Source organism: Xenopus laevis, chromosome 8L (assembly GCF_017654675.1).
Source record: "Xenopus laevis strain J_2021 chromosome 8L, Xenopus_laevis_v10.1, whole genome shotgun sequence".
Taxonomy (NCBI): Eukaryota; Metazoa; Chordata; class Amphibia; order Anura; family Pipidae; genus Xenopus; species Xenopus laevis.
The window spans coordinates 69694425-69716454 of NC_054385.1; the positions used below are offsets into that span (position 1 = coordinate 69694425).

The window sequence follows — 22030 nt, forward strand, 5'->3', positions numbered from 1 at the left end:
CATGCCAGTGTTTTTAATACTTCATGCCTCTCTTTAGTTTTGGTGATTTGGGCCCTGCAGGGTAAATACTCTTTCTAAATTAGTAAATTAGTGTGGTTACTGGGAAGGTTTTTTTTTTTAGGATAAATTAAATTTAAAAATCACCTCATCTGAAGATGGTCTCTTGTTCAGGACCAGGGTCTTTCCAAGCTCCACACAGTCTGAAATCCTCTTGTTTCTTGCCTCAATCTCACTCTTTACCCCTTGATGGTAACTCATTAAGACTTCCACAGATGACACATCTCTGCCAAAATACAACCCATAGGACATAGTACAAAAATAGTAACGAGACGTGATGATACAATAAGTATGAAAGGGAGTTACCTGGGCTTTTCTCCTGTGCCAATCTGGCAAGTAATGCTTTCCATCCAGGAAATCAGGTCTCTCACAAGATTGAGGAAATTAATACGATCACTGGTACTAGTTATTTGCAATCTGCAGTCCTCGCAAGATGTCAGAAGCTCTTTCCATGCTCGCATTACTTCCTGCTCACTAGTCACAATAGCAGCAGCATTTTCACCAGCATAAACAGTGCGCAGTTGAGCTGCATTTTCCTGCAGTTGACGTACCTATCCCATTGACAGATGTTAATGTGACAGTCTATTAATCCACATGTTCACGTAGTAAACACTGTAACTCACTATTGTATATTTTTTTCCTACAATGCATTTTGAAGAACATGGGTACATTTCCACAATGGCTAATACAAGAAAGCTAAGCAAGGTAAAAATAACTCTGATGTGGCAATGCAGATTTGTTTATTAAACTTACCTGAGTAACAAGAACTTGAATATCATGTTCAAAAGAGCTGAGTATCCTTTGCAAGGATCCAGCAGATAACTTGGCTTCTTGGGCCTTTACTTCAGGCAACCTCTGCTTCTTTTCCTCAACTTGACTTAACACTTCTTTGCAGTCATTGAAAAACTTGTGCAGCTCATGAGAAGCAGCCAACATCTGAGATCTGGTTTCCATCAATTCCAGCAGATCAGCCCAAGCCTCATTAACACCATCTTTCCATTCTGCAATAATAGCTGCATCTGAATGGCCAAAGTCAATGAGCTCATCCACCATCTGATTTACTGCAGAGATGCGTTCTTGTCCAATGATGCCTATCTCAGTGGCAAACTCTGTGAATTTCTCCTGAAGAAGCTAAGGGGGTATATGAACAGTACAGACATTTACTTAAAGATGCACAATTTAACGAGAACTTGATATTTAGGGTTTGGAAAATTGTACATTTTCCCCTGGCTTGACTTAAACCCACAGCTCAAAATCGGCAGAGCTAAACATTTGGCCTTCATTTACCTTAAAGAAGACATTAGGTAGCTAATGTCTCATCATTCTTTTTTATTTTAATGTCTTTATTTGCACCACAAAGTAACATGCACATTTGAGTCTCATCCTCTTTTTAATTTTGAAAAGATGAAAAACAGCAGGGACTGTTCAATAAAATGCACACAAAATCTCTCTTGGGAGGGGGAAACCGCACACAGCAATGTAGTTTGCCCCTAAACAGTTACATTTGATGCCACAAAGTGACTCCTGTAGTTGTATATTCTGTTTGTTATATCTTTATTCAAATTTGAGTGATGAGCATTGAATGTGTGTGTCGGCTATTCTGAGTACTGAGTAAGCACCACTCTGCTTTTACTTAACAGCTAGTGGTTCAAACATTAATGTGTGGCACAAGCATTTGAGTAGAACAGGGCAAGACAACAATTTAGAGCTATTCTATTAGTTTCTGAATGGATCCTTTGTAAATATGACCATCCAAGATAGTGATATGCACTTTTGGGTTAACAGCCACCCTTTAAATAAAATCTGTATCATATTCTTAGCCAAATATATAAACATATGTTGGGTAACTCAAATTCGATGCATTATTTAATTTAAAAGATGCAACCTTCACATACAATATTTCCCTTATTCCTATGTCTTTTGCAGAAGATATATCCAGAAAGAAGCCCTTCCTTAAACAATCTCTTGTTCACATTGCAAAGGCTGCACCATGGATTATTTCCACTTACAGTCACATGCTCATAGTCCTGTCCAAGCTCTGGAGATCCAGCCACCACTTCTTTCTCTGCTATCCATTGCTCCAGCTCATCCACCTCACGACTTAACTGGAAGAGCCAATACTGCTGCTCCAGGCGTCCCTTCCGCTCATCCACCAGGTCCTTCAGAGACACGTAGAGCCGATCAATCTGAGACTGACGCTTACTTATCTGCTCGCTGTGCAAGGTCAGTGCATTAGTTAGAAACACTATCTAGGAAGAGATGTGCATACATATAGTATGTACTAACACCACTTTGCCTTTACAAAATAATCAGTTGTAAGGACAAATGTATTGGTTTCTCTAAAGCTGGCCATAGACGCAAAAAGATCTGATGATTTTCTGACCGTGTGTGGAGAGACATTTTTAGTTCGGTGGAGATCGGTCGATCGTACAGGTTAAAAGATTTCTGTCGGCTGCTGCTAATATCTCTGCATGTATTGCCGATCGTACGATTTTCAGAGGGAGACTGTCACCAGCTTTGGTCGGACATAACTTTCGAATGATTGCTGTCAGGGGCAGAACATCGGCTCATCTGTTCTTTTGTACTTTATTTGATTGGAATGGTAAGTGGCAGGTCGGGAGATGGGAAAGTCCGATCGTATGATGATTCCTACGATCGGATCTTTGCGTCGATGACCAGCTTTAGATAAGTCAGTGAACAAAGAGCAACACCCCGCCCCCTGTACCAACAGATTCTTTAAATGTCCCGTTAAACACGTTAGCTTATAAATTCAGGTTGTTCACCAGAAACATAGACTTTATCAAATGGCTTTCCATCTTTTATTTTTTACCGTTTTTCAAAAATTTAAGTTTAAATTTTAATGTTCCTGTCTCTGTTGTTTCAGTCTTGCATCTCGGTGATCCAGGTGCAAATTCTGAACCGTTACACCATTATGCTACATTAGTTGATGCATTTCTTAGTAACATCTGTATAATATTAGCAACTATTGTGTCAACTATAACAGCTGCTCAGCAGGGCCAAAAACAAGAAAATTTATCAACTAAATGTATCAATTTAGACTTTTTAGAGTGCTGGCAATGCCCCATCCAGAGCCGCTTTAGAAAGACATACCGGTAATAAGGTGAAAAATGAAACTTCAATATTAGCAAAAACTGTCAAAAAATAAAAATTAATTGGAAAAGGTCCTTATTGCTGGTTAACAATCTGAACTATTACTATCTGAAAACAACTCAACTAAAAAAAAGTGTTGGAAGGTAAACAACCTCTTTAAGGAAAGGTCAAAAAGTATGTGTCTGTATGTCCACAGTTTTGGTATATATTACAAGATAAAGCTTGAGAATATTAATACAGTCAACAACACAGTGTATCTGCAATTAAAATATTCAAACCTGCCCAAATTGATCAATATCCACAGTACAATGAAAATCTAAAATTGTATTAAATGTTGGCAGTAAACATAGGGCCAGCTTAATAGGAATATTTAAAAATCTTTAGAAGACAGATGTAAATGGAAGTGAAGATTGCAACAAACATGGCAAATTGGTAAAACAGTAAATGGGAAGACAAAAGAAAAAAGAAGAGCACAGGCCGATGAGTAAAAAGAATAGAAGACAAGTGAAATCGGTACTGATACATGACATTTGGGGTACCTGCTGTACCAGCATGTAAACGAAGCTTCAACATCTAAATCAATGTATACGCCACACTCTTTAAGAAGCTGGATATCACCAGTGTCGGACTGGGGTGTCAGTGCCCCTGGGCCCCCAGCCCCATTCGTGAGCTTCACCTACTTTACGCCACACCTTACACTTCCTCCTTGCGGGGGGCGTAAGAGTTCTCAGGCGCTAAGGACATTTTTAGGCAGGGACCATTTTTTTGCCTCCCTATTACCTAGAAGCTAAATAAATCTTTGCTATTTAGATAACTGAAAAGAGGATTATTCACAGAATCAAATGTGATTCTAGCAATTTTACAGCTTCAAAAATCTACAGAACAGAGTTGATATTCAGTAAATAGAGAAAGCAAATATTTCCGGAGCACTGTAGCCCACAGTATAACAAAGTATGGAGACTTTGAGGTCTAACAGTGGCCCAGCTACATTATGTTGAATGCTTTTTTCTCACCTGTCTGGGTGTCCTAGATCCAGAAGGGTACGGCACTGTCTAGAGAGCTGAGCTATTGTCTCCTCATAATTCTCAATAGTCTGTTCCAGCATGAGGTGTTTCTTAAGGAGCTGCAGAGTGCTCTGTTCATCCTGGTGAGCAGAATAAATGATATGAACAGATCTGAAATGTTAATGATATTCTAATGTTTTTAGGTCAGTGCCTTATAGGCATTTATGAATTTATTATATTTATGAACAAGGTAGAAATGCACAACTCTCCACGTGTTTGGCTCACAATACACCATGCCCCTGATCCCATGAAAAATATAAACCACTGAGCAGTTTGGAATTCAAAACAGAAGATGGATAACTGAGGAACTGAAAATAAATAGGGAAATAAAAATAACAGACCCTTGACAACCACACCAGGGTTTCAATTAATTTCTCACCTTCCCCTTCTCATCATTCATCATAAGAAGTTCCTGTTCGCTCAGCCAGGTCTCCACTTCTCCTACATCAAAATAATACTGTTGCACCTGGTAGGTAATGTCGAGTAGCTGCTGCCTTCTTTCTGTCTCCTCTCTTAGCACATTCCACATCTCCTGGAGGCTCTCATACCCAAGACGCACTCCCTCTGCCTCTGGACTTCGAATGCTGGCTATTGCCCCTGCCCTTTCGAGAATATCATCTACCCGAGGGGAGTGCACCTGAATCTCCCGTCGCAGGTTCTGAAAATATGTATAAAATATTGAAAAATACCTAAATTGAGAATCAGCAAACCCCAAATATAGCAGTTCATAATACAATGCAATTTTTGTAATTCTTCCGGGTCTCATTTAAATACAAATGTGTACCACCATCTATTATATATAATGCCATCATGCATTGAAGGACAATAAAAATCCAAATAAAATCCAAATTCAGTAAGAAAAAAACACATAATTTCATCTAAAAGAAGGCCTGTGGCACACTAGGCTTTTACTCCTCTTATATAGAAACCCGGGTGGAGAAAAGGCAGATACACTCTGTTCCACTCTGTGTTCTCAATGCACTGGCAGGAACAGGAACAGCCTGTCAGCACACATGGAGCTGTGTAATAGCACTGTACTAATATAAGCTATTTTTTTTTCAGTGCTCCTTTTTTCTTATATACTAAAGAAATTACATTTCTGAAAAAAGTAATCTTAGATCAGGACTCGAAAAAAGTAATCTTAGATCAGGACTCGACAACCCAACAAGTGTCCCTGTAGCATAGCTTAAAGGACCAGTAACATCAAATTTTTTTTTTTTTACAAAATTCGTTAGTATACATCGAAAAAAAACACCAACACAAATTAAACTTTAAAATAGCAAAGCCTTTATTAAGAAATAACTTACCAAAACTCCACATCCGGCCCTTTTACAGAATAGGCGACATGGCGACCATCCATCCTGCGGCGCTTGATTTCTTCTCCTGGCTTTTGTAGTGACAGCATGTGAAGGAGTCCGATTTACAGCTTTGCCGGCAGAACTGGTGCTTTTTGACTCTATGGACGCGCTGCCCTCCTCTCCCTTGCTACACATCATGCGGACTCGGGCAGGCGAATCGCGAATCGTCCCAGTGTGTGAATCTGTTGCCCACAAAAAAACCAGTTGCAGACAAGGGCCGCTTCCCGGTGTAGCAGCGCAGGTGCACTTTTAGATGCGACTGAAGTGTCCCAGTCCTGCTGCACTATAGTCCGTGCCAGTTAGGAGTGGAGGGAGCCCTGCAGAGCACTGGTGTAGAAGAAGCCGGCTCCAGTCAGTTCCTCAGGGCTCCCGTGGCCAGGTGTGGAAGGAGCCCAGACGGACCTGTTGCACAGACATCTCGGGGTACACTGGCTCGCTGGCGCGGTCCGGTTCTTCCCTAGAAAGCTGCCCCAATACCTGTCCATACCTGTGGCCTGGTGCCCCATTGCTGTTGGAGGAAAGGGCAGGAGGGAAAGAACTTGCCGTGTCCGGACTGTCCCCCGGCTACCAGCTCCTCCGGATCCCTTTGTGGCTGTCCCAGCAGCCTTGGGATACGGACTATAGTGCAGCAGGACTGGGACACTTCAGTCGCATCTAAAAGTGCACCTGCGCTGCTACACCGGGAATCGGCCCTTGTCTGCAGCTGGTTTTTCTGCGGGCAACAGATTCACACACTGGGACGAGCTGCAGAGGATCCTGCAAACCCACACCGGGGAGAAGCGATTCGCCTGCCCGAGTCCGCATGATGTGTAGCAAGGGAGAGGAGGGCAGCGCGTCCATTGAGTCAAAAAGCACCAGTTCTGCCGGCAAAGCTGTAAATCGGACTCCTTCACATGCTGTCACTACAAAAGCCAGGAGAAGAATTCAAGCGCCGCAGGATGGATGGTCGCCCTGTAAAAGGGCCGGATGTGGAGTTTCGGTAAGTTATTTCTTAATTAAGGCTTTGCTATTTTAAAGTTTAATTTGTGTTGGTGTTTTTTTTCGATGTATACTAACGAATTTTGTAAAAAAATTTTTTGATGTTACTGGTCCTTTAAGTGGGGCAGTCATTGAGAATAGCCCGGAATTCAGATATTGGGTCCACCATTCTATAACAGAATATATAAATTGCTGCACAAAGACATCAAGTGGATAAGTTAAATATATATATATATAAAGATGTTATTTTTAAATAATTTTAACTAAATAAAAAGCATTACATGACTTGGTGTTGATGTTGCCCAACCAAAGAAATGCTTTTGAAGTACTATCCAAATTCTATAGTAAATTTGATGGCCTAACATAGAAAATACATATTTAAAGGGGCACTTTACAACTATATATGAGCACAATAAATAGGATTTGTTTTGAAAAAGTATTCAACTGTTTTAAATTAATAAGATCCACAGTTTCCTAATTTCTTGCCATTATAAAGCACATATGGAACATTGTTTTGTTTTAACCGGAGCTCACTCCCCATCTCCCATAGGTAAACATTAAAGAAACAGCAACACCAAAAAATAAAAGCTTTTTAAAGTAATCAAAATATCTTGTACTCTTGCCTTGCATTGGTAAAAGGTATGTGTTTACTTCAGAAAGACTACTATACTTTATATAAATGGGCTGCTGTGTAGCCATGGGGGCAGCCATTCAAGCTCAAAACTGAGAAAAGGCACAGTTAACATAGCAGAAAACAGAGAAACTCTGTAATAGAGTACAATGGTATTCTACAGAATGCATCTGCTATCTAACCTGCGTCTTTTTAAAGCAAACACATCATTTGTACAAGTGCAGGGAAGCACTATATTACATTTAAAGGGGAACTCCGGCTTCCAAATCAAAATTTGATAAAGAGGCCCACATAGCACAGAAACCCCTAATATATCCATCACAGTTACCGGTTTATTCAAATAGTATGAATAATTACCATTTTCTATGCTGAAATCCAGCTGTTTAACAGTTCTTCAATTTCTGCATCATTTGAAATCCTGGCAGGGAAGGAGGGACTAAACACTGATGTTACAAATTGTAACAACTTCTCCACAGCTTACAGACAGCATGCAGGACCTACATAACCCACAATGCATTGCACTATGATGTTCCAGTCCTGATTGAAATCACAAGTGCAGGGAATTGTGGGGTTTGGAGGATGCAGGCTAAGGACAGCTGGCTGCTGATACAAAGTAACAGTAGTCAGTCAGCTCAGCAAAGTAGTCAGATAGATCAGCAGAAGAGCAGGGGGCTAGACTTCGGGAACTGTCAGAAACCATTAAAAATCATAAAAAGTCTGCATATTTTTAATTGATGACTATTGCAAAGTTGCTTGAAATTGTTTTTACTTTTCATAAAGCTTAATTTATGTTTTTGTGGAGTTCCCCTTTAATTACTTTAAAACACTTTCATTTTTTAGTGTTACTGTCCATGTAAAATAGATAATGAGCTCTATACAAACAAACAAAACAAAAAGCTGCAGGCTTTTTTTGGGCTTTGAGATAAGGAGCAGCTCATTATACAGAGGGCACTAAACTAGAAAATGAAATAGCTCAGATATTTCTTATTTAAAATAAAAGGCAAAAAAGTATGTTGAAACTAATTCCTATTCATAGATTTCAAGATGAAAATTGGGCTACATTGTTCTTCAAAGAAAAAGAGCTCAGAAAAAGTTCCTAGTGTTTCCTAGATATGCCATTTTATATATAGGGGTGAACGTGTCTGGGTGCTTAAACTGTATAACACTTCTTTGTGTATTTTGTTTTCGTGATTGAAAGAATTGCTGCTTTTGACTTGGAATTGCCATGTAGAAAAGTTGACTTCACACGCCAAAATGAACTCGCACCTGGTTTTTCTTGATGAGTTGCTGCACAGTTTGAAGATTGCTCCCATGTTCCTTTGAAGTTGCAAGAGGCAGTCGCTCTTGCACCCAGAACTGTCAAAAATAAAGTTTAAATACAATTAAAGCAGATATTGCCCACAGTATCACCATAAGTTTTAATATGAATAATAATTAGCTTTTTCTGAGTTTAGCAAGAAAACGTCTAGCTTAAACTCAACTTATACTCACAATTTCATCCTCCAGGTCTCGAGTAACCTGATGCAACTCTTTAGAAGCCAAAAGAATCCTTCTCCTCTCCTTCAGTGGCTCAATCAGGCGAACCATTTTGGTTCCCACCTCATTCTGCTTCTCTTCCACTGCCTTTTGACTTGCCACTTCCAGAGGAAGAGAGGAAATCTGTGCTTGCAGTTCTCCAACTTCATTGTACCACTCTTCCATTTGTGATTCCATTGTCTGCAGCAAGGGAACAATTTACAGAGCGAAGAATGCTTGGAAGAAAGACCATTGAGTATTGAAATAACTACACTAAACTATGGGCAGTCCCATCATACATTCAAAGTAATATATAATAAGATGAAGTACTCACAATGACATTAGCACAAAAAAGAATATAATACACATACAAAGCCATCTAACATCTTTGAACTATACAATATTAATGTGAGTAATTTAATCTAGAAAAGAACATTTGATTAGCCTTCTGTACAAAAGGGTGAAGCTACGCTCAGTTGATTTGCAGTTAGTGTAACATTTTCCAAACATTTTCTCTTGTTGGAGAAAGGATAAAGTAGCAGGAGACGAAATCAGTTGGAAATCATTTCAGCTTGTTTACATCCACTATACATTTATAAATGGCTCATACATCAGTGATTTATCATAGACTCTCTGTGACGAGAAAGAACAGACATCTTTTCATTCATTATCCTAGGACAAATATCATACTGGACTGGAAAAGCAGGTGGAGAAAAGCAGATCAGTTCTCTTTGGCTGCCTTGTGACAGCCCCTGCTTCAGCCTGTGTGCAAACACACTGGGGATCATTTATCAACACTGGGCAAATTTACCCATTTGCACTTACCTACAGCAACCAATCCGTGATTAGCTTTTTAAAGCCAGGCGCAAGTATAACAATGAATGCAGCAATTTGATTGGTTGCTATGGGTTACTGCCCATGGGCAAATTTAGCCAGTGTTGATAAATGACCCCCACTGAGTGGATTTCTGATGCAAAAAAAGAGAAAAAGTATGTATTTTTTGAGCTGTAATCCACTCATTGTGTCTGCAAAAGATCCCCGAATGGGTGCAGGCAAGACAGCCCGAGACCTGCCATCGTCTGACCCTAGCCTTAACTGATTCATTGCTGATTGTTTGGTATCGGTAACTGCATTATTGCCATTTACAATCTATGTTAGCAAATAAGCCCCAGTGTTTAGAAAATGGAATAAACCAATTCAAGCATTTAACATATCCACTTGGAATTAGCATGGTTACCATAATAAGAAAACTTTAGAAAATGGAATAAACCAATTCAAGCATTTAACATATCCACTTGGAATTAGCATGGTTACCATAATAAGAAAACTACAACACAGTTAAACAAATTACTCCATGCGGACAATAAGAAAGATCACATGATCTTGAAAACATATATACAGATATGCAAAATCCTGCAGTTCATCTAGAGCAGTGATCCCCAACCAGTAGCTCGTGAGCAACATGTTGCTCCCCAACCCCTTGGATGTTGCTCCCAGTGGCTTCAAAGCAGGTGTCTATTTTTGAATTCCAGACTTGTAGGAACCTTTTGGTTACATAAAAAACAGTTGTATTGCCAAATAGAGCTTTCTGTAGGCTGCTAGTCCACATAGGGTCTACCAAATAGTCAATCATAGCCCTTCATTGGCATCCTAAGGAACTATTTTCATGTTGTGTTGCTCCCCAACCCTTCTTACATTTGAATGTGGCTCACGGGTGAAAAAGGTTGGGGATCCCTGATCTAGAGTGAGTGGAGATCAAAATGTCACCTTAAGCCTTGTTATGAACCAAATATATGTAATATATCTGCACCTAGGGTACACTACAAATATTCAGATATCTGCTGTAAACAACGCTGAATGATTTCTCATGAGACAGAAGAAAGTGGAAATGAAAGATGAAGGGAGAAAGAAAAAACAAAACAAAACAAACTACTATACCCCGATGCAGGCAAGCAGTTTGGGCTGTGAGACAAACTGCATTGTGGTGTTGGAAGGAATGCACGGCTCTTATCTGCGACATGCTGTTAAAAGGGAGAATGGATCATTGTTGGATGACAAGCACAGAGGATGAAACTTTCTGTACCGCTAGCTAGATTCACTTTCATCCCAATGCTCATGGCATGTAAAGCAAAGGAAGTTACCAATGGCATGGAACAGACAGATGGGATTTTTAAGGGTTTGTCTTCATTTTAACTTTTCATTTTCTAATTTAAGAAAGTTAATTAAGAAAGTAAGCAGAAATGCCCAAAAAGAAAGTCTTATACCTATCGTAAAGCAACATATGCAGACTTAAGAATTCTCAGAAATTGTACTTGTTTTATATATACAACCTTCTAATAATATAAAGAAATGTTTGTGTCTAGATCTACTTCTCTAAATCAGCATTTCATCACATTTTAGATGAAACCCACATGAATTCTGGCAAGCAAACTACTGATTTAGCATTTGAATATTATAATTAAGTGTCTTCTTTTAATAACTACTCTGTATTGGATGAAACTTCAATCTGAAAATCAGACTGGACCACTGTTTTGGGGTTATGTAATTAAAGGCCCTAAGTTTGCTCAGGAGCAGTAACACATAGCAATCAATCAGCAGGTAAAATTTACTGGTCGCCTTTTAAAAGCAAACATTTATTGGGTGCTTTGGGTTACTGCTTCTGGCAAGCTTAGCACCTTTTTTTTTACATGTGGGGTTTTTTCTCTATGTTAGAACTCTTTGTCCTAGCCCTTCAGCTACACATTTAAGCCAATGAGTCTAAAGGTGGCCATACACGGAGAGATCCGCTCCGATATGCCCACCTTGAGGAGATGCGGGCGCGATCCGACAGGATTTTTAGTCCCATCCGAAAGTCAGCCAGATCGCGATCGGGGAAGCCCGTCGGGGGCCCCATACACGGCCAATAAGCTGCCGACTCGGTCTGTCGGCAGCTTTTATCGGCCCGTGTATGGCCACTTTAAAGGCCACCATACACAGGCAGAGATAAGCTGCCAACAAATTAAGTCAGCAGCTTATTGCCAGTGTATGGAGCCCTCAGACGGCCTTCACCGATCGGACCGTGTTAAAAATCCTGTCGGACCGAGGACCGTATGGGTTTGTTGATGCGGTCCTTGATCCGACGGCTAGTATTCTCAAGTTGTGATCCGGTCGTTGGGCCATATGGCCTGTGATTGGATTGGCCTGATATCGCCCACCTCAAGGTGGGCGTATTGGGGAGATCCTCTCGTTTGGCAAGGTTGGTTTGGTTTATCCATATGAGTGAATCATTGTCCGATTTTGGCAACCAGATTTGTGTGATACCTTTGTACCATGCGTCTATAAACAGATCCTAATACTGTGCAGATCCATTGGGTCCTCACCCAATGTGGGACACATCAGCAGGATTTTCTATCAAGCCCAACAGATATCTGCCAGATATTGGTCAGACAGACTATTTAGAGGCCCCTGTACACAAGCAGCTCTTATTGCCCTGACCTTAAGCTGATGTAGGAAGTTCAGTTAAAATGGGTGGTTCAGCTTGAAACTAAAGGTGGCCATACACAGAGATCGGCTCGTTTGGTAAAATCGCCAAACAAGCGGATCTCTCCTCTATATGCCCACCTTTAGGTGGGCGATATCGGGCTGATCCGATCGTGTGCTCTAGGGCCCAACAATCAGATCATAACGGGCAGTCAGAATGCGTGACCGCATTAACCAACAGATGCAGACTGCGATCCGAAAGGATTTTTACCCCTGCCTGATCAACATCTGGCCGACTCTCGGCCAGATATCGACCGGGGAAGTTACTACACCTACTACACCTTACCCTAAACAGCTACTTTAAACAGCTATTGCTCTAAAAAGCAAAGCAATGGGAGTTCACTAGAATGATGAGAGTGGTAATCGAACAGCAAATGGGCAGGCAGGAGCTGGGTAGGCATGAGGCAACTGATATTCATAATAAAGTATAAAAAAAAAAAAAAGCATCTGTTGAATATTTCTAGGCCAAAATAGCTGTGCTTCTGTTTTCAGAGAGCTAATATAAATATCTGTACTATAAAACATTATTCTTTTACAGCTGTACTCACCTCAAGCTTTTTTAGTTGAGTGTTAACACTGGAAACATCAGGTACTGAATCCATTGGCTGTAACTGTTCCTCTAAATGGTATAACCTTTTGCCGAGTTCTGAGTAGTTCTGCATCACATGGTCTGCCTTTGTGGCTTGAAAAAGTTGCTGGGCCTTGGACTGGGTACTTGACTCCAGTTCAACCCAACACTGTCGAATCTCCTCAAGCTTCTTTTTCACCACTCCAGCCAACTCTGGCTTTTCGTGGATTAGCTGTTGACCTTCCTATGAAAACCAAATGCAAGGCAGGGTGTCCCACTTACAAAATCTTAGTTTCAGGAAATGCTCACAATAAACACAGTGCCACGGGTTGTGCTGAATGCGGAGTATTTCCAGTCGATGCTTGGAAATATAGCACAGTGAGGGTTTGCCAATTGTAAGTTAAAAATAAAAGCAGTTACAAAGAAATATATCATCTGTTTGCAATTATCACATAGCCCCCCCCCCCCCCCGGTCATATATGAAGCATTATAATTATTACATACACAATGACAATCTGATGCTATGCATACAATAAACTTTTGCAGTAGCACACACAGAAGGTAGGAAAGGGACCAATATCCCAAATATTATTTGCAGTCATTGTCACAGCATAGCACTCTCTCTCTGTACCAAAAATACCATAGGCAGAATCATGGTCACTGTACTGAGTAAGGCAGTGGGCACTCTGTATTAAGTAAGGAAGTAGACACTCTGAATTGAGTAAGGCACTATTTTGAGATCACTGTCAGCTGAAGTACTGTACCTCTTATTTTGGTAACAAAATGTTCTTATGCTTTATATTTTTTCTTTCCCAAAGAATGAAGCTGATAATAGGATTAAATGCAAATTACAGTAATCTGGAGAGCGTGCGATAAGGAGCTGCTATAGAAACTGCTTTTGTAATAAATGGGTCAATCTGACTCCCTTCTATTAGTTTCAAGGCTATAAGACTATGCAGCCTATAATATGTTTTATTACCACTTATTTAAAAACATTTTTAGGCAAAAATCATAACCCCATGCAATACACATGTAAACTATTCCAAAGCAACATCACCACTTTTACATAGCATTTTGTTACTGTGATTAAAATGTTCCATTAGCCCAGTAATTATTGACACAGGGATTACAAGACTGACAAAAATATATTGGCAACTGAAGTCATTAGTGACCCTGTCAGTGGGGCTTATATATTAAGAAGGCACAGTATGGATCTTCATTGCACAGATTGCTATATAGCAATGCGTCAGTACAGAAGCTACAACAAAATAGTAGTGTATGTTTATATAGGTTTATTAACATAATGCTACTGTATACCCAGCAAAGCATACCATACTAGTGCAACAAATAGAAATACTCGGTTATAAATTAAACAACACATGATAGACACAGGAGCAAGAGCTAAGTGATTACAAAGAGCATGGGAGTCAAGAGAATTGCTTCAGGTGCGTATTAGAGGTGTTGCTTCTTATGTTATTTTAGTAAATAGCTAGCAGTAAATTCAGGCCTGGCTGGCTCTGTACAGCTGAATTTAAAGGGATGGTTCACCTTTAAGTTAACTTTATGGCCACTTCTAAGCAACTTTTCAATTGGTCTTCATTATTTATTTTTTATTATTTTTCTTCTGACTCTTTCCAGTCACTGACCACATCTAAAAAAAATGCTCTGTAAGGCTACACATTTATTGTTATTGCTACTTTTTATTACTAGTCTTTCTATTCAGACACTTTACTATTCATATTCCAGTCTCTTATTCAAATCAGTGCATGGTTGCTAGGGTAATTTGGACCCTAGCAACCAGATTGCTGATATTGCAAACTGGAGAGCTGCTGAATAAAAAGTTAAATAACTCAAAAACCACAAATAATAAATAATTAAAACTAATTGCAAATAGTCTCAGCATGTCACTCTGTACAGCATAGTTAATTAAAAGATGGACAACCCCTTTAAGCTCTTTTAGTGCAGAGAACCACAATTGCATTCTGAGGGCAGAATCAGCCCTGATTGTACAGCTCTGTGGAATACATTGTCACTTTATAAAAACTGTAAATCACAGCAATAACTAGAATCCCAAAATATTTGTAATTCCATATTAAGTCATATTTATCTTTGGGAATCTTATATAGCAACATGGTGCATAACCAAAAACACCAGGAAATATTCAGAATTCAGTGGCCATATCTGTCATTGTGTAAAGTCAATTAATTTTTGTTTCCTTAACACTGTTCACCTTGACACTTGCTATAAATTCAGTAGAGCACAGTGCTATTGACTAATAGAAGAATCTGTAACGCTACAACAGTCCTAGCTGACATTAGGTACAGGTATGGGACCTGTTATCCAGAATGCTCGGGACCTGGTCCATCCTGGATAATGGATCTTTCTGTAATTTGGATCTCCATACCTTACGTCTACTAGAAAATCATATAAACATTAAATAAACCCAATAGGCTTGTTTTGCTTTCAATAATGATTAATTATATCTTAGTTTGGATCAAGTACAAGTTACGGTTTTATTATTACAGAGAAAAAGGAAATTATTCTTAAAAATGTGGATTATTTGGATAAAATGGGAGATGGCCTTTCTGTAATCCGGAGCTTTCTGGATAATGGGCTTCTGGATAACAAACCCCATACCTGTACAGAACATTTTGGACAAGGTGAGACAGATTAAGCCAAATAGGTAAAAATGTTTAGTGGCCAACCGAGAGCTTTGGTTTGTATGTTCTACTCCCAAACTCATATACAACTTTATTATATATAAGTCAGTAAAAGGGAGTTCTACCATTACATTTTTGAGGAGCGCAGTTGGTCCAGCTACTAAAAAATAGTCTAAATAAGAGAGCATACAGTCCAGGTTATTGCTTTAAATATCAGTAAAAGGAACAATGACTATTTATCTTTACATTTCTAAGATATGTAGAGAAAACAATGGCATCTTCTATGTCCTCATCAGGGTTAATATAAATATTGTATTTCCTCCCAAAGAAAACTGCCAGAATAACAAGAGGAAATGCTTGAAACATAGAGACTTTTTATCTCTGCATTATTTATTATGTTAGAGTATATATTTCTGAATTGGTAAATTCATGCCACATGTTCCAATCTGTGAAAAATTGATTTCCTCTGAAATTTCATTTACCTTTCCACTTCCCGCTAATGTGTTACTTTACTATTGGAAAAACAAGGTGGGGTGAAAAAAGTGTCCTTTAGATTCAGGAGTAATCCAAAAGATGCACACACATCTGGCCTCTCCTGAACGTTACATATAGTGTTTTGGAGTATAGGAGGACAGCACCCCCCACAATGAATATCAAAATAACACTATATAAACACAGGGGTTATCCCCGATTTGGTGGTGTTGCTTTTTTTTGTTCTTTAGATTTAGAAGCCCTGCCAAACTACTGCTTTGGGAATTACAACTAAAGGCAGATTTATCCAAGCAATTCTATTTTTTTAGGATTTATCAAAACTTTCCTGACAACTAGGAAAGTTTTTTTTTTAAAGAATTGACACATAAAGCTGATACCGGTGTCAATTCATCAAAAGGCAATGGCTTTTAGTGCTCAGTACAGCTAAGAGAACCAATGCCCATCCAAATTTCATGCAAACATCAATAATTCAGACAAATACAATCATCTATTTTGTGAGTGTTTTGCATAGGCATCGCTGGTAAAAAGACAAAGATAGTTAATATATTGAGCCCTGAATTTATGTACCAAGTGGCAATGGATAGTGCAATATCATAATTTTAACCACCACAAAATTCAATTACTGTTACAAGGTAGCGTGCAAGTTAAACTAGATGGGGTAATTGATCAGAGATGGATATTGCCAATATTTGGGCAAGGTTGCAAATGTGCAGTTAGCAGTATTTTCTTTTCTGAACAATTCATGATTCTTTAGAATGCTGCAGGTCGTGCTTCAACAAGGTAGGTACAAAGTGGCTGCTACTGAGCAAAGAGTATGTTTAAGGCAGTATGAGAAAACTGTACCTTGTAGACAAAACATAACTGAAACAAACACTGGTGCCAGAGTGAGAACTAAAGTTAGGTAGCACAGGAACAAGTCTATGGCTCAGATAGTTTTGGGGAAAAGGGGGCATGTCCAGAAAACATGATTACTGTGATATACACAACAACACACTATTTGAGCAGCTTATCATTACACCAGCTTTGTCTTTCCTTGTTCTTCCCACTTTAGCTGGCCTGTGTGCATACTAACTTTTTCAGTAAAGAAGTGTGGTGGGTAGGGTTGCCACCCTTTCTGGAAAAAAATACCGGCCTTCCTATATATTTATCTTTTTTCCCTATTAATAACATTGGGATCAGCCATAAAAAATACCGACCAGGTGGCAACCCTAGTGGTGGGAGTGCACAGGCCACTACCATTGTCTTGGGTGCCAAATCTCCTTGGTTCTGACTGAAACAGCTTGTATTAGCCAGGAGCCAGATATTGAGATACAGTGCAAAACCCATCACAGCAAAAAAGTACAGTGCCACTGCCATAAGGCTCTATGTAACCATAAACCATAAAGTTATTTTTTTTTAGTTAATGAGAGCCAGTGCTGACAGTTCATTCTAGTTCTGGTAGTAATTGGACTGTTTCAGTGGGCACGGCAATTTAAAAATACATGATAAGTGCAAGCAGAGGTTCATCTATAATGGATAGACTTCTCTTACCTTTTCTATCTTCTCAAGCCAACCTTTATTCTGTGAGAGCTCAGCCATAAAAGCCTGGTGCTTTAGCCATTTCTTATGGGGTTTCTGAGACAGATCCCGCGAGCTTTCTCGAGCCATCAGCGTTTTCTCATGGACCCAGGCATCCAGCTGAAGGGAATAGAGACCAGGCTGAGGTAAGGGTTGCCCATGACTTGGTGCATTGGAAACCTTGTACAATGTAGCTGTTGGGTTACTTGAGCTGAGCCCAGTGGATATTAAAGGGTTTCAGAAGTCTCCCCAGAATCTTTAACACAATGTAACGGGTTGTTGGGGGGGGGGGAGGGTAGTCAGGAGGAGCAGTGAAATTGAAGAAAAAACGAATAAAATAGGGTCAGCAGACACAAGCAAGAAATGTAAAAAATAAGCAAATGCGTACGGAGTACCAGCGAGTTTGAGAGATTAAGCAAGGAGGGAGGAGTATAAATAAAAGAGAATGATGAATCAAGAAGTATATCCAGAGATGCAGTGCCTGTGTGTTGCTGTGTATTGGATGCTTATCCTACAGCAGCAGCAGATGCTGTCAGTGCAGAATTGTGTGCAGTGCTGTTTGGTGCAGTGAGCTTGTGTATCCATGGAAGGGGAGGGCTGCCTGACTTCTTTCCAACACACGGCTCTGAACTGACTGAGCTAATCAGGCCCTGCTTTTCTTGACACATGCTCACTGCCTGCCGCTCTGTCCCTGGTGAACAGGCAAGATGGGATAGTGGAATTACCCCACTGCAGTGAATGGACAGATAAAGGGAGGACCAACCCTGGCATGCGTCATCGATCTATCTCCCTCCCCCTCAATCACTCACTCTATCCTCTTTGCCCAGTCACGTTTATTCAATGAAAATGTTGTTTTGCTGTTAAAGCTACTCTCTAGTTGGTCCTTGTAAGGTACACAGACAATGTGTAATTGATTCAAACAGTTTTTATGCTCTAGTCATGATAGTTGGCAGATTACATCCTAAACCATATCTTAATTCATACTTTGCCCTTTGCCCAGTCATTTGTGGCATATGGTCTGCTTATTCTTTCCACCAGCACATTTGAAAGCCAAAACATGCACCATTGCAATAACAAAACAATATCTGCATGCAAACCAATAAATACAACATGCTTGTGATAAGTGATTTAAAGAGTCTGTGACATTCAAGCACTTTGCTAAAGTTAATTCAAATCTTACATTTTCTGTGGCTTGTATTGGACAGATAAGTACAATTAATACTGCGCACACTGACATAGCATTTATATTTCAATGTAACTCCTCACTTATGTGTCTTAAACCTTTATTTTGCTCTACATTTTTTTATTACTATTATCACATTTTTATAAAAAGGTAATAAAAATTAACAACTAAAACAGTAAAAATACAAAATAGAAAGCTAAATAGCTTAAAGAGATACCGACACCAGAAATTAAACGTTTTTTTTTTTTTTTTAACTACATCTATCATAACATTGTGCTTGCATGCTATCTCCATCTGATCCCCCATGTTGCTGCTCTATGAGGGGGTGCCATGTTTGAGCCTTAGTAGTTTGTTAGCATTAGAAATTCTGACATATTAAGAAGGGACAGTCAGGTTGGCAAAACAGTCAGGTTTAGGAACTTCAAGTAAGATTTAATTACAAAAACAGACCAGATCAGTAAAAAACGATCAACGTGAGCTTATAGGTAACTTTTAATGTACGTTAATATTTTGAAGAATAATGGCTTAAATATCACTTTAAGCCACTAACAGTGACTTAAAAAAAATATAAATTCAGCTAATAGCACCACCAATGTTTTTCCAAATTATCAACCCCATAGTGGTTGATGGCTATAACTAATTGTGAAATCTGAGTTGTAATGTTTTCCCTGCCCACAACATAGCTGTTACTTGATTTTTTGTATGTAATCTGTATGTTCAGTGTATAAACAGAATATGTTGGAGCTTTAGAAATACCTAAATAATAATAATAATAATTGGCAAGAAAATAGACAACCTGCCAAACACTTAGCACTTGTGTTGCCAGGTTCAAGGAAACACACTGGAAAAAATGCCTTGCCAAAATAAACTTAGGTTAGCAAAAACATTGGCAGGGAAATACCCAATAATTTCTAGACTCACTTTAATCTGATTTATTTAGAATTATTCTTAGTGGCTTTTCCTTAATTTTATATAGATATTGCAAAGGATCTTTATATAGCCGAGTTCTATACATTTTGTAGTTACAAAATCAATGCAACCCACATTATAACTAAAAAAATATTTAGAATGAGCACAACAAAATTCCCCTTTGTTATTAATTTATGCTGAAGCAGTTTCCAGCTCGTAGTTGTAGCTCCCATTTGCCAGGTCACACTTGCAATGCCCATAAGAACAATCAAAGAGGAATTTTAGCACCAGACCAGGGACGGATTTTCTATAATATGGGCAAACAATACCTTTATATAAAAAGGTTCTATATATATATATATAAAATAATTTAAATATATAGCACCAGCCAACAACTACATTTCAGAATCACTGCTATTCTCATGCAATGGTTATGCTTCTGGCTCGTGCTTGTACTTCTAGCGCTTAGCATTCTACAGCAAAGTTATGGGCCCTACCTCATTGCAGTTTTGGATAAAGTGTTGCAGCTGCAGATGGTCTCTCAGTCTCTGCAGCCATTTTTGAGCAAGTGCCGTATTACGCTGGCTCCTGAAGCATAAGAATAATAAGCCAGAGGGAAGTCAACAGATCAGTGTATAATTAGATTAGATGAGAGAGAGAGAGAGAGAGAGAGAGAGAGAGAGAGAGAGAGAGAGAGAGAGAGAGAGAGAGAGAGAGAGAGAGAGAGAGAGAGAGAGAGAGAGAGAGAGAGAGAGAGAGAGAGAGAGAGAGAGAGAGAGAGAGAGAGAGAGAGAGAGAGATATATATATATATATATATATATATATATATATATATACAGGGTGCACATGGACGGACAAACACTGATATTGAAAACAAACACAGGCATATCAATCTCACCTCTTTTGGATGGCATTGATCCGTTCCTGAACATGATCAGCAAACACATTTCCAAGTCGTATGAGGCTCTCTCCGGCCTCCACTGCTATTGTAACCTTCTGCACATTTAGCTCCATAGTGGTCAGAAAATCTTTATGTTTTTTTATTGCTGCTTCCACTCCTTCGACTGTGTTTGGCAACTCAACATGAGCCAATGTGGATTCCTGAATTCAGGATAGAGAACATGGTTCAATTTACAGCACCCAGAGTGTCAGATACAAATTAACATGCACACAAAAGTACAATGGTCATCCATGTTTAATAACAGATAAATATGTGTATATATGTGTGTGTCCTATGAGATTTGTTCCTGAATATGCTGCATCTAAAATATTTCTTTTCCATTTTATTTTTTTTCTTTTACCAGAAACACTAAAATCTGAGGTAAAATAGTGACTAAAAGGAGTGCTCTCCTACAGAGCATGTTATCACTGTTCCTAGGTATCCCCTGTGTTATCCGAAGTTACGTGCATGTGCAGTACAGTAATTTCTCTGAAGTTACTATAACATGCATGCACCTTGCTCAGGGCACACCCAAAAGCATCTACTGGAAAGCACCCTGGGTTGGTTCCTTGTTTTTTTTTTTTTCCTGTAAAAGTAGTGATTTTGGCACCTACAGTGATTTTATTTTTTCTCTTTTAATAATGGTTTCATAAATAAGTGAAGACTTTTGTGTTTTGCTCCCTATAGGAAAAACTGTTATATGCTTTATAACATTAATCAATTCTATTACGACAAAACCAAAAAACTGAAAATCATTCCATGACGCTTCCCACAAAGTTAGTTCTTAAACTCTTCAAAATGTCAACACCAGCAACTATCAGGCAGTTCAACAAAAGTTCAATAAACAGGGCTTGTGCTAAACATACTCATAAGAAATGTATGTTCTGTTATTTTTTGAACTAACAGGGATACTGAAGCTACACTACCTTTGGTCCTTGAGAGATAAATAATTAGATTACAAGCAAACAACCCCCTGCACTCTCACCTTGTTGTGACTGTTTTGTAAGCAGGAATCCATTACCTAGATAGATAACTGATTTAGGGCTGCAAAATATACTGGTACTATATAAATGGTCCGATACGAATGCGGACACCCTACATAACAGCATTGGGTCCTTGTCTCTCCCTCCCACCCACCTTGTAACACACTGGTTAAAGGCATACTGTTGTGATGTATGCAGTATCGTTTTTAATACGCTGTGTGCATTGCAAATAATGCTTTCTACCATCTAAAACTTTATTTTCAAACAAGTTAATGTATGTTTGTGAGATGCCATCCCATTATGCATGATCCTGTGTGTGTGCAGAAGGAGCCAGCACAGTATCATGTATGTCCTTTCAGACAACTACTCTTTCCACTATTCAGTTCTCCCTGGGTATACAATTTAGCTTTTCCTCCTAGTTCTCTTGCTGGGTGCTCATATCTACCACTAGGTGGCACATAGATGCATTTTTAGCAGTACACATTTTTTGTACTAATTTTGAC

The 22030-nt window shown here is 39.1% G+C and overlaps 1 protein-coding gene across 3 annotated transcripts in view; it reads right to left on the reverse strand.

The window, feature by feature from the left end:
• Nucleotides 1–22030, reverse strand: part of LOC108698614 (spectrin beta chain, non-erythrocytic 4) — a 62789-nt gene that overhangs the window by 14150 nt on the left and 26609 nt on the right. For all 3 annotated transcript variants that reach the window (XM_018230231.2, XM_041572934.1, XM_041572933.1), the window contains 12 exons: nucleotides 20503–20705; nucleotides 20100–20190; nucleotides 17484–17630; nucleotides 12782–13045; nucleotides 8691–8915; nucleotides 8466–8555; nucleotides 4612–4890; nucleotides 4182–4312; nucleotides 2067–2271; nucleotides 811–1188; nucleotides 364–608; nucleotides 145–283 (listed from right to left, as the gene is read on the reverse strand). In XM_018230231.2, the coding sequence (XP_018085720.1) occupies nucleotides 145–283; nucleotides 364–608; nucleotides 811–1188; nucleotides 2067–2271; nucleotides 4182–4312; nucleotides 4612–4890; nucleotides 8466–8555; nucleotides 8691–8915; nucleotides 12782–13045; nucleotides 17484–17630; nucleotides 20100–20190; nucleotides 20503–20705 (2397 nt within the window). The remainder of the gene's footprint in view (nucleotides 1–144; nucleotides 284–363; nucleotides 609–810; nucleotides 1189–2066; nucleotides 2272–4181; nucleotides 4313–4611; nucleotides 4891–8465; nucleotides 8556–8690; nucleotides 8916–12781; nucleotides 13046–17483; nucleotides 17631–20099; nucleotides 20191–20502; nucleotides 20706–22030) is intronic.